General features: G+C 40.8%; 1 protein-coding gene across 1 annotated transcript in view; it reads right to left on the bottom strand.

Annotated features, from left to right (window-relative positions):
- Positions 1–408: 408 nt before the first annotated feature.
- The window catches only part of LOC139454032 (exocyst complex component 2-like), a 39,611-nt gene continuing 27,775 nt past the window's right edge, over positions 409–12,244 (bottom strand). Inside the window, exons 19-29 of the mRNA XM_071235516.1 lie at positions 11,865–11,938; positions 10,257–10,340; positions 9,651–9,775; positions 8,751–8,823; positions 7,586–7,702; positions 6,749–6,890; positions 5,088–5,143; positions 4,816–4,938; positions 2,737–2,798; positions 2,284–2,340; positions 409–1,833 (exon numbers count right to left, since the gene is read on the bottom strand). Coding sequence (XP_071091617.1) covers positions 1,731–1,833; positions 2,284–2,340; positions 2,737–2,798; positions 4,816–4,938; positions 5,088–5,143; positions 6,749–6,890; positions 7,586–7,702; positions 8,751–8,823; positions 9,651–9,775; positions 10,257–10,340; positions 11,865–11,938 — 1,016 coding nt within the window. The 3' untranslated portion in view covers positions 409–1,730. The remainder of the gene's footprint in view (positions 1,834–2,283; positions 2,341–2,736; positions 2,799–4,815; positions 4,939–5,087; positions 5,144–6,748; positions 6,891–7,585; positions 7,703–8,750; positions 8,824–9,650; positions 9,776–10,256; positions 10,341–11,864; positions 11,939–12,244) is intronic.

Here is a 12,244-nt window from a genome sequence, read left to right as displayed (position 1 = left end):
GCTAAGTGCATAATGCAGTGATATGGTCATATCTTGTTTCATCCTTCACTGATCAGCAACAAGTCTTCAGCAACCTGTGCTTGCAGTTACAGGCGACTAAGATCGGGTGGTCAGGCTTGTCGACTTGGTTGATGCATGTCATCGTATCCCCATTGCGTTGATTGATGCTCATGATATCAATCACTAGATTCTCTGGGCCATTATTTACAGACCGCTGGAATATTACTGAGTGTGGCCTTAAACAACAAAGAAACAAATATATTAAAAATACTCCAAATTACCGGTGTCTGGTCCAGACTTGATTATATACAGGCCACTGCTGGATCACTGCTAAGTGTGGCCTTAAACAATAAGATACCTCATGGCATGTAGGCCCCAGAGGGAACACTGAAAACAAAATGTGTGTATGAATGTTTTATTTATGATTTTGATATTGCACATATCCACACTGACATGATATATTTACATTTTGGATCCAATTCAACAAGTTATGGCAGCGTGAAGTACGAGATGAGGACATTCAGCTATGACCACCATCACAACAGTTGTCCTAGGAGAGGAACGTATCCTGGGAAGCAGTGCACATGACATTGGAATGTGAGTCTCACAGTTTCAGACCACTGACACAAGCATCCCTTCCATCAATGTAGCAGATTCAGGCTTATAAAACTGCACATTATCATCATGCCACACTTTTAATTTTTTAATTTTTTTCAGATTCAACCATACGGTCAAATAATTTAGGATTTATTTTGTTTGCCATCTGTAATTGGTCAAATGCACTGCATATGGGAAGAAGGCCTTTGTGGACATCCATACATCTTACTCTATTGAATACCTTGTGACCCAAGCAACAAACTTGAAACATTTGTTTGAGTGAGTGAGTTTGGTTTTACGCCGCTTTCAGCAATATTCCAGCAATATCACGGCGGGGGACACCAGAAATGGGCTTCACACATTGTACCCATGTCGGGAATCGAACCCGGGTCTTCGGCGTGACGAGCGAACGCTTTAATCACTAGGCTACCCGACCGCCCCGCGTTTGTTGGACACGAAGGGAGGGGGTGGAGAGGGCACTGATTGGAGCAGGGCACGTAATATGGCGAATATGCCACCCATGTTAATTGAAGAATCTGTAAACCATAAAATATAAACAGTGCGGCTTAGGGAACAAGGAATTACTGTTACAGTAAATAAACCACTTGTACTGCATGCCACCATAAAATGATCACACAAGACTTAAAAAAATAAAGTGTTGGTTCTCAGGCACTCATCATAAAGTTTGCTACATGTTTCTTTTTTATTTCTGTTTCCAAAAAAATAACAATCCTAAAGTCCAACGCTAGTCAAATACTGTATTCCAGTATTTATTCATCAAGGAATAAAGTTATGTAGGGAGGCCCTTTCTGTGGTTGATGGTACACTACTGTTTATTTGGTCAAATACTAGTTTCAACAACAACAAAACACACACCCCCACTATATATTCAAAAGCCATTGCCTGAGAACCAATCTATTTATTTTTTGAAGCCCAAGGGTTGTATTTGCTGTATCACCACATTGGCACATTCAGGATAGACCCACAATGTGTAAGAAACAAGTTCTTCCCATTCTATTTTGTTCCCGTATAGGTTGCGACCAGTATGTCTTAGTTCTGTGTGGATTGTGTCTTGTGAGTGGCTCATCAAATTATTCTTGTCTCTTGAAAGTTCAACTTTGTCCCAGCTCACTTCAATCATTGATCACAGTGGACCCCACTGTACTTTCATTTTGAAAACACATCAGCTGGAACTTCATGTGGGATTTGAATTTGTTCAGAAGTTGTTCCATGAATCTGCAACAGAAATACATTTTGGAGAAGGACAATCATATGAGGATCAAGGGTTTCTAAGAGGAATCAAAATTTTGAATTCTTAACTTCAGTATGTAGGGGATAAAATTCTGATGAGCATATAGCCTCTGGCATTTGTCGTAAAGTTAGAGTTGGAAGACAAAGTGCTGGTTGTGTGAAATGAATTGAACTTGTACCAAGTCTGACCGCTCATCAACACCCCTACAGATCCAGGTTAAAATTCGTCTTCAGCTTGTCGTAAGAGGTGGTCAGGCTTGCAGACTTGTCAACATATCCCAATTGCATAGATTGACGCTCATGATGTCAATCACTAGAATGTCTGGTCCAGACACAATTTTTTACATACTGCATCATACAGCCGGAATATTTCTGAGTGTGACATTAAACAACAAACAAACGGTCATTAACATCATAATGTGACACATCACTCACTGCTTGTCTTGTCCAGACAGCTGGGGAACACAGGCAAGGGCCTCCTTGAAACTCTTGCTGTTGGGAGTTAGAAAAAGGCAATGTTCAGACTGACATATCTTCCCATAAAATAAAGTTACGTATAAAGTTGAATAAAAAACAACTATAAGGGAGCCCTTAAGTCCCTGAAAAGGAGCTGAATATAGGATGCTACAAATGAGATGGGGGTGACTGTTTTCATACACGTTAATCACTAATCTCTAAACACTTTTAAACACTTACTGACTCATGTTGATATTTTTATTATGAAAAGTCACTTACGTGAGATTCTCTATACATCGATATCATTGCTATAGTGATGGATATGTATTCTTTTCCTGCTTGCTGTGTGAACACACAGGTTGAGTGTTAAATTCGTTGACAGAGTTATGTCAGCATATCTGTAATCTGTGGCAACATGGGATGATCACCTACCTGATTTTGTCCGTCTTGTAAACATCCACTGTGTCTTGAAGTGCATATAACTCCAGTCTTGCCTGAAACAGGTTCGTATTATCTTGATGGACTGCAGACACTTCTAAATGATATATACATGTCACAGCTAATAGACAGAAAAAGCTGCCATATACAAAAACTAAGATAAGAAAAAAGTGAAAGCTTGAATAATACCATCAATAAAGTAAAAACATAAGGCTAAAAAAAATATAATCTTGGTTCTCACTCACCGTCCCCATCATCATAAAGTCAACTCACATTTCGTTTTTATTTCCATATTTTTTTTAAATAAAAAAATCTTACTATTCCCAATCTTGAACACATGCACCTGGCAGTGACATGCTACAATACTTAAGAACACCATGATTTCACCAAGATTATTGTAAGCAAAGCTTGGTTACATACCCATTTGAACAACATCAAAAAACAAAAAAACACTGCCGGTCTGCACAATATTTTTAAATCACAAATCTCGATCTGGAGTCTAATTATAATCATATAACCAAATTTCTACAATGCAGTCCAATTTGTTTGTTGCTAACACACCACTCAGCACTATTCCAGCTATATGATGGCGGCCTGTAAGTAATTGTGTCTGGACCAGTGGTTGACATTGTGAGCATCCTCCCACACTGCCGTACAATGGCCACCTGACCCAATCATTAGTCTCAGAGTTGGAACTATGCTAACCCACATTCCCACAGGGTTCAGGCAATATCAGATAAGGCCGGATATTATTTTCTGTTGGTTTATGAGACCAACCAACTAAAAAGAACATGATCAGAAAAAAGAAAATCTGTCAACAGTTTTACAATTAGGTCAAATGAATAACCCACAAGATTTCATCCCGCTGTTCATAAAAATGGCGAATAATACATAAAAGTAAACATTCTAACCAAAAAAAACCAATGAGTCATCTTTCGGTATCTTTTCATGTTACAACTGCTTGTTTATTTACATTCTGTAGCGGCAGGAATCAAGAAGTTGAAGTATTCTTTTTTGAGTTTCTGACCACCTACATTGAATTTTAGAAGAAAAAATATTGTACCAATAACAAAAAAAAGAGTCATCAGAAGATGACAAATCCCCCCAGCCCCCACAAAAGTCATCCAACTTGATAAGAGAATTTCTAACTTACTGGTATGTGTCTGTCCCTAAACAAGTGTAGATCTAGTTACTGAACTATCAAAACAATACGATGGAATTGGGATTCCTAACTTTGTATTTCTATGTCAGGTACACACCACTATGAACAGAGTCAAAATCAAAGTTGTTGCCATGGACACAGAAAAAATATAAATTCTAAAACTCCCTATATAGCAAAAGGAACCAGTTGACAGCATGGTCTCTGAGTGTGCACAGTTTCAAGAAAGAGTACCTATTAGTTTTAGAGATATGGTCTGGACAAACACACCACTATAAAAGAGTCAAAGTCAAACTAGTTGCCTTGATAACTGGAAAAACTTCTTTTTTTTAAAATTCCTAAATAGCAAAAGGCAACACTTCAGCCATTTATTAATACATGTACCAAGTTTGATGAAAAATGTTGAATACCTAGTGTTTTAGTTTTGGGCCGGAAACAACACCTGCCTCTGTTACAGGTTGAAACAAAATGAAAGTTTTTTCAAGTTGCGCTCCGGAAACAAATCTGCCCCTTTTATAAAACTAAGTCCAAATTGTTTCCATGGAAATCAAGAAAAATATAAATGCCAAAAATCCGCAAATAGGAAAAGGCACCACTTCAGGATCTGTTTGATATATCTACCAATTTTTGTTGAAAAATATCGAACTGTTTTCAGGTTACACTCCAGAAACGAAATGATTATGGACGGACAGACAGACGGATAGACAGACAGACAAGGCCTCGACTGTATCCCCCCACATTATATGCCAGGGGATAACAATAATAGGCCTCAAGCTGCTGATGCCATTTAGCTGATTTGCCTGGTCCAGACTGCAGGCCTCAGTGATACAGCCAGGTAGTGACAGCTGACAGCTTGATTAATTCATCCTTCGCTCCTCCCTTCCTTCTTTCACAAGCACAGTAACCATGGTTACCTGTATAGCGCCGTTGTTGTTGAAGCCCGGGCTGCAGTGGATGAGACGGGACATCTCCTCGCACACAGACTCTGCGATCTTTGTCATCACTCGCACCACAAATATCGGAGATATGCTGAACACCTGCCCAACAAGACAATGTGTGGGGTCAGTTTACTTGTCTTAATCATTTCAGACAAAATTCCTGTATAGATATTGACAGCTTTATCACAGTCACTGTAAGAACATAAGTTATGTTCGAGGCAGTATCAGGTATCTCAATGGTTACTTACCTCTGCATGCACTTCAATCATACTCATTAGGATTTCCTTCAGGTAATGCCTCACACCTGTAACACAATCACAGACACCTGAACAGCGGACAGAACCTCTATGACAATCTCTATATATCATTGCCACATGTTGACCTGGCAGAAACAATATAAGCATTCCACTTGTCGGAACTTGGAACATGTTACACTGTAAATCATGAAATTAATGCAAAAAATTTGTGAGTCTCACCTGCTCACATTCAGTGAGTGAGTTTGGTTTTACGCCGCTTTTAGCAATATTCCAGCAATATCATGGCGGGGGGACACCAGAAATGGGCTTCACACATTGTACCCATGTCGGGATTCGAACCCGGGTCTTCGGCGTGACGAGCGAAGGCTTTAACCACTAGGCTACCCGACCGCCCCCTTGCTCACATTAATACAGTGACTTATTCTTATCTGGACACATTGGAGTATATTGTGGGGTTCACTGCATATGGGCGGAAATAATGACATACATAACAAAACTCCCAATAAAAAAGAGTCATCAACACATGGCATATCCCCCTGGTCTGAGGCAATTCGGAAATGGAGTTTGGTTACCCCACTTCGGGTTCATTGCCATTGGATACATTCAGATCAGTAAAGAAAAGAATAATGCTTTTCAGTATTTTCAAAATCACAAATTATCAAAAGGCACCAGTTCACATCTAGATTGATCTGTAGTGCAAGTTTCAACAAGAAATATTCAATGGTTTTGCAGTTCTGCTCCGTAAAGGAGCACTATCCTCATTATCAGTATAATTCCAACTTCTCAAAGGGGAAATTATTTTGTTTTGTTTTAAATCCCAAATCATCAAAAGGCACCACTCCCCCACTAGTCTGATCTGTATAGATTCTTTCAACAAAATATATTTAACAGTTTTGGTTTTGGTGTGGTTTGTTGTTTAACGTCACACCCAGCAATTATCAAGCTATATGATGAAGGTCTGTAAATAATCGGGTCTGGACAAGGCAATCCAGTGATTGATATCATGAGCATCGATCCACACAATTGGGATACAATGACATGCATCAACCAAGTCAGCCATCCTGACAACCCAATCCCATTAGTCGCCTCTTACGACAAGCATAGTCACCTTTTACGGCAAGCATGGGTTGCTGAAGACCTATTCTACCCCGGATCTTCACGGATCTAACAGTTTTGGAGTTCTGCTCCAGAATCGGAAAACTGACGGCTGACGGACGGCTGCCTAACATGGTGATCTCTATATCCCCCCATTTTTTCAACCAGGTCAATAATCATGTAATTTAGTGAAAGGTTTAGACAGTGCTTCCCACCAAGTTCCGTATCAAGTGTGGTCAGTTAGTCTACACAGGTTGATCAAGCTGTTTTGACAGGTGCAAACTGTGTTGGACAGCATCTTTGTTCTTGGTGACCTTGTTTTCCATCCCCAAAAGGTGAGGTGACAGGTTTAATATGGGGTTCAAGATTGCTGCACTTCCATAGCAACTTCCGCAGTTTAACATGGATATGCCACTCAGACACAGCATGCTGATTCCAAGGCAACCAGTCCTTCAAAGTTTTCAAGGTGCAGAGTAACTCATGTACGTGTAATGTATGTCAACCAGTTCAATTCAAAAGCACATGAATACTATATCCTCTACATATCACTGACAAACCTGTTGGCTTTTTCCAATGCTTCCACTCAAAGCCCCCGCGGTACATGTTTGGTTCCATAGCTCCCACAATAGGGTCAGACTTCTGCTCGATGTACGCCTCGAACAGCTTCCTGTCCAGATCGCGATACGTTTCCTGTGCAGCCTGCAACATCACACACAGCATCAGATCATATATTCCTTGTTATTATAACACAAGTACCAACAACTGTGCTCAGGTCTGCAACAGATAAACAAGTAGTCAACAATACAGAATCAATGACAAAACCTGCAATGTGACCACAATGAATCAGGGAGGTGAGATGAGGTGAAATGGGGTTTAACATTGCATTCAATATTATTGCACTTAGATAGTGAAGTGAATGAAGGTGTGTGTGTGGCTGCTTGTACTAGTCCTGACTACATTAATAGTGCTAGCTCACCGAGACACCATGCTGCAGTTTAACATGAATATCCAACTGGGACACAGTATACTGACTCCAAGGCAACCAGTCCTTGTTTTGGCCCCTTAATGCCAAGCATCAGGCATGGTAACAACAAATACTATCTTTTGACATCTTTTGGTATGACGCAGACAGGGATCGAACCCCAGCCTTAGGGCAGATGCTTCACCACCCGACCACAAAAGTGGTCTTCTTTGAGGGAAGAGAGTGCACTGCAACAGTATCACATCTATGTACACTATGCTACTCGCATTTCGTTGGGATACATTGTCTGCATATCTGATTAACCCTATCATAAGTACATATACCCTGCCTGCACACATCCCGATCTAGGTGTTGACACTGATGCATCATTGCATGTATGTCCACCAGGAGTGTATCAAGACAGCCATCCTACCTTCGAGGCCTTCTCCATTTCCACATAGCCATGCTTGTTGAGGTTCTCGGTGATCCGGGGAATGACCCGTTCACAGGTGTGGATGCAGTTGCTCAGCATGATCACCAGGCGCTTGTCCTGCAACACGATTCCATAACAGACTCTCACACAGCCAACAACAGTCTCACTGTCTATAACAGTCTATGTCCTGCAACACCATTCCATAACAGACTCTTGCACTGCCAACAACAGTCTCACTGTCTATAACAGTCTATGTCCTGCAACACCATTCCATAACAGACTCTCGCACAGCCAACAACAGTCTCACTGTCTATAACAGCCTATGTCCTGCAACACCAATCCATAACAGACAGACTAAACAAATCAGCTTGCATTGGGCTTGAAGTTAACCTTTTCTTAAAGAAGCAATGGTTTACAACCAGCTGTAGGAACCTTTAACATTTCTAGGATACAAAACACAAACATTTAAAGAAAAGTGTTGAAATACGATAAATTACTTACTCATACCACATACACATTATGTAACACTGATAACTGAATACGATATTCAGCAGAAAGGTGAGCATTAACATACCTCGCTGGAGACCATAGACAGTCTCGCTGGTGTAGTATTAAATGTAGTACTGGTACACAGACAGTATGGCAAAATTGTGTCAGGTAAGAAACTTTGCCTTCATTATGTTTTTTGTTTCTTTAATGCCAGTCTCAGCAATATTCCAGCTCTGTGACAGCAGTCTGTAAATAATCAAGTTTGGACCAGACCATACCTTGACTGATCCATGAGCAACGACCTACGCACTTGAGATATGATGACTACCTGATGTCGTTAGTCGCCTCTTACGACAAACATGGGTTGCTGAAGACCAATTCTAACCTGGATCTTCACAGGTCACCTCCACTATGACTTAGATAGCAAACACTTTCTTGGGTTTCATTTTGGCTACTTATAACCACTGGGATGTGACTAACAAATATAAGCTGACTTTCACATTGCTTGCTTGTCTTCAGGTGATCTTGTTAGAAACATCTGAATATTTTTCTACTTAGCAGTATGATCAGTATGAGTCTAAATAAGTAATTTTTAATTTGGGAGTGTTATTATTATCTGAGATATATATTGGAAAGGATTACATCAATTTGACACTGTCAGAAAGAATCCACTCACTAATGATGGGATTGGATCTTCAAACTGGTCCATCATCAAGTCCAGGCCAGTCGCATTCCTCATCGATGTAACACTGTTGGATGAGAACACACTGTCATGGTCAAACATGACTGCAGCAATGTTGTGTATGTATGTATGTTTGTTTGTTTGTTTGTTTGTTTGTTTGTTTGTTTGTTTGTTTGTTGTGTAATGCCTCACTCAGCAAAACTCCAGCTATATGACAGCAGCCTGTAAATATTTGAGTCTGGACCAGACAATCCAGTGACTGACATCATGAGTAATGATCTACTCAGTTGGGATATAATGACATCCATCATCCAAATCAACGAGTCTCTCCACCTGATCCCTTTAATCTGTTATGAGAAGCATGAAGACCAATTCTAACCAGGATCGTTATGAGGGACTGTGACAACGACTCACATGTCTTCGTTGACTCCTTAAATCTCTCCACCATCACTAGGACACACGTGTGTGTCCACAATGTTGAGACACTGACTCACGTTGAAGCTCTCCACCATCACTAGGACTTGTGTGTGTATTCACGATGTTGAGACGCTGACTAACGTTTGCACTCTCCACCATCATTGTGACTCACACTCACACAATGTTGAGACAATTGACTCACATTTGACCTCTCCACCATCACTAGGACTTGTGTGTGTATTCACGATGTTGAGACGCTGACTAACGTTTGCACTCTCCACCATCATTGTGACTCACACTCACACAATGTTGAGACAATTGACTCACATTTGACCTCTCCACCATCACTAGGACTTGTGTGTGTATTCACGATGTTGAGACGCTGACTAACGTTTGCACTCTCCACCATCATTGTGACTCACACTCACACGATGTTCAGACAATTGACTCACATTTGACCTCTCCACTAAGACCCACCTGTGAGTCTCCATCTTGTGCAGTGGGGGGCTGAATGCGAGCTGCTCCATACACTGGGAGAAGGCCTGCAGCAGCTGAGTGCACAGGGAGGTTGCTTCCTTCTGGATTGGCCGCTGACTGAATATCTACAACACCAACACCAGGCATTACCCCACCAAGTGAGGGAAAAAGTGTAATCTTCACCTTAAGACCCCGTTCATATAGAAAATGGACTGCATCCCTAGTTTCCAACATCTCTTCCACCATCTTCTTGGTACTCCCAGGAAGCATTAGGTCACACTTATATATTTATGGTTTAATAATCTTTTGCTAATGAAAAAGATCAGGGCCCCGTTCAAAGTGATCTTAGTGCTATGTTGATCGTAGGCCTATGATGAAGTATGGGAGTTACGATCACCTTAGCTGTAAGATCGCTTTGTGGAATGGGGCCCAGGCAAATAAATCTAAATCATTTCTGTTTTAAGTTGCTTGGCTCAACTTGTCTAAAACCGTAACAGAAAGGCTGTATGTGATGTACTTATCCTGTATGTGATGTACTTATCCTGTATGTAATGTACTTATCCTGTATGTGATGTACTTATCCCCTGCATGGCTAGACATGCCTACCTCTGGTTCCCCCGGCTTGTTGAGAACGACCACCTCGTGTAGATGCTGCACCGCCTCATTCACAATGTTCTCAAACAATGCAGGCTGAAACAAACATTGCACACCTGGTACTAATCTGTGTCCCTTTGAAAAATAGACCGATTCATTTCAACTCATAAAATATTTCATGTTAACTGATACAGATATGGACAATATTTGTGTTGAAGTAGTTACACACAGTATAACAGAATAGTCAAAGCATCAGGCTCCTGTTATGAGATTTACATATAGTGTATGAACAACAGACCAAGTACAGTAGAACACAGATAGAGCGAACAAACGGATACAATGAACTGTTAAAACATCCCCAATTAATCTCCTATATATTATCATATATAATTTATGTACATAACGAACTCTCTACAGCAAACTAACGGATATAGCGAACTTATATCTGATCCCCAACAAGCCAATCTACCACTAATAAGTGACGTGTATAGCAAACTGAGAAATCTCACTCAGTGTCAACTGTCACTGACAATTGGCTGTAAGCAATCAGACGCGAATCAACACAATCGCGGTGAATCAACACAATCAGCGGTGACGGACCAACCTTGTTAAACTTGCATTATGTTAATCTTAATTGTCCATGTAATTGGACTAATCTGCTCTGTAAAACAAACAAATTTCATTCAATAATGTTTACATTAATTTCATTGATATTGGAATATATTATTCTGATAAAATAACTTCAGATACAATTTCTTCCAACCATTGCATTACAATTTTGGTACTTTTTAACTGAATCACCGGTAGATGCGGGAGGAAACATGTATAAATGTGTATGTGTATTTATTTTGTTTTAGCCAAGACGACGGACGTTTCTGAGCGAAAACGTATATATAACGAACAACGTATATAACGAACTGATTTCTATGATCCCTTGTAGTTTGTTATATCCATGTTCTACTGTACTGTATTAATGTGTTTCCACACTGTGACAATCACACATCTGTCAATCCACCAATGCCCTCAATGGTTCTGCTGGTAGAGTTGTCCTTCCTGAACATAGGCTTAAACACATCACTAAGTGACAGAGTTTGGACTTAGACTGTATTTACAATATTCCAGCAGTATCACAGCTTGGTTCACCAGACATGTACCATTATTGTACCCTTGTGGGGAATCAAACCCAGGCCTTCAGTGTGACAAGAGAACACTTTAACCACTAGGCTACCCCACCTCCCCACATATCACTAAGAGTCCTGGAACCAGGCTGCTCTGGGTTACAATCAGACGCAGGATAATGACCAATGCAGAGCTGACATATTGCCCCCTGAAGCCATGCGGTTAGTAATGTGTAATAAACTTGATACACTCTCCTGACAAAATGTTTTTCTCATAGCTGTCAACCCCTGGATGTCTAAATGCGTGAGAAGCCAAGGTACAGGAGCTGCAAGCTCCGCTGTGTCCAGGACTAAGCCTTGGGGGGGGGGGGGGGAGGGGGCGAAAACTGTTTTTGAATTTTATATGAATGCGTAAGAATTTCCTAACCTTGCGTGTGAGCGAGATAAATGCGTGAGACTCACGCGAGATGCGTGAGAGTTGACAGGTATGTTTTCTCCTTACCAATTGGGTTGTGCCGCCGTACTCATCGTCTGTGTCCACTGCCCACACCTCCTTCGTGTGTAGCAACTTCACATCTGTAACATGTGGGTGGAGAGGTCTTTCAGTGGCATTCTAGAAGTTCACGAACATAATCACGTGCATCCACATGATCTTGATAAAATACATTGTACTATGTATTCCGCCATGGAGGGGAATAAATTTCTCAGCGGGAGAATAAATCCCTTATACCCCACCACAAACAAGTCAGGCTGCATTAGGATATCTGAGAGGCAGAATAAATCCCTTATACCCCACCACAAACAAGTCAGGCTGCATTAGGATTTCTGAGAGGCAGAATAAATCCCTTATACCCGGCTTCAAAGCTAAAAGCTGCACGCTTT

The sequence above is a fragment of the Haliotis cracherodii genome, unplaced genomic scaffold (genome assembly GCF_022045235.1).
Source record: "Haliotis cracherodii isolate W230 unplaced genomic scaffold, xgHalCrac1.p SCAF_10, whole genome shotgun sequence".
Classification (NCBI taxonomy): Eukaryota; Metazoa; Mollusca; class Gastropoda; order Lepetellida; family Haliotidae; genus Haliotis; species Haliotis cracherodii.
This window is presented reverse-complemented; position numbering and strand designations above follow the sequence as displayed.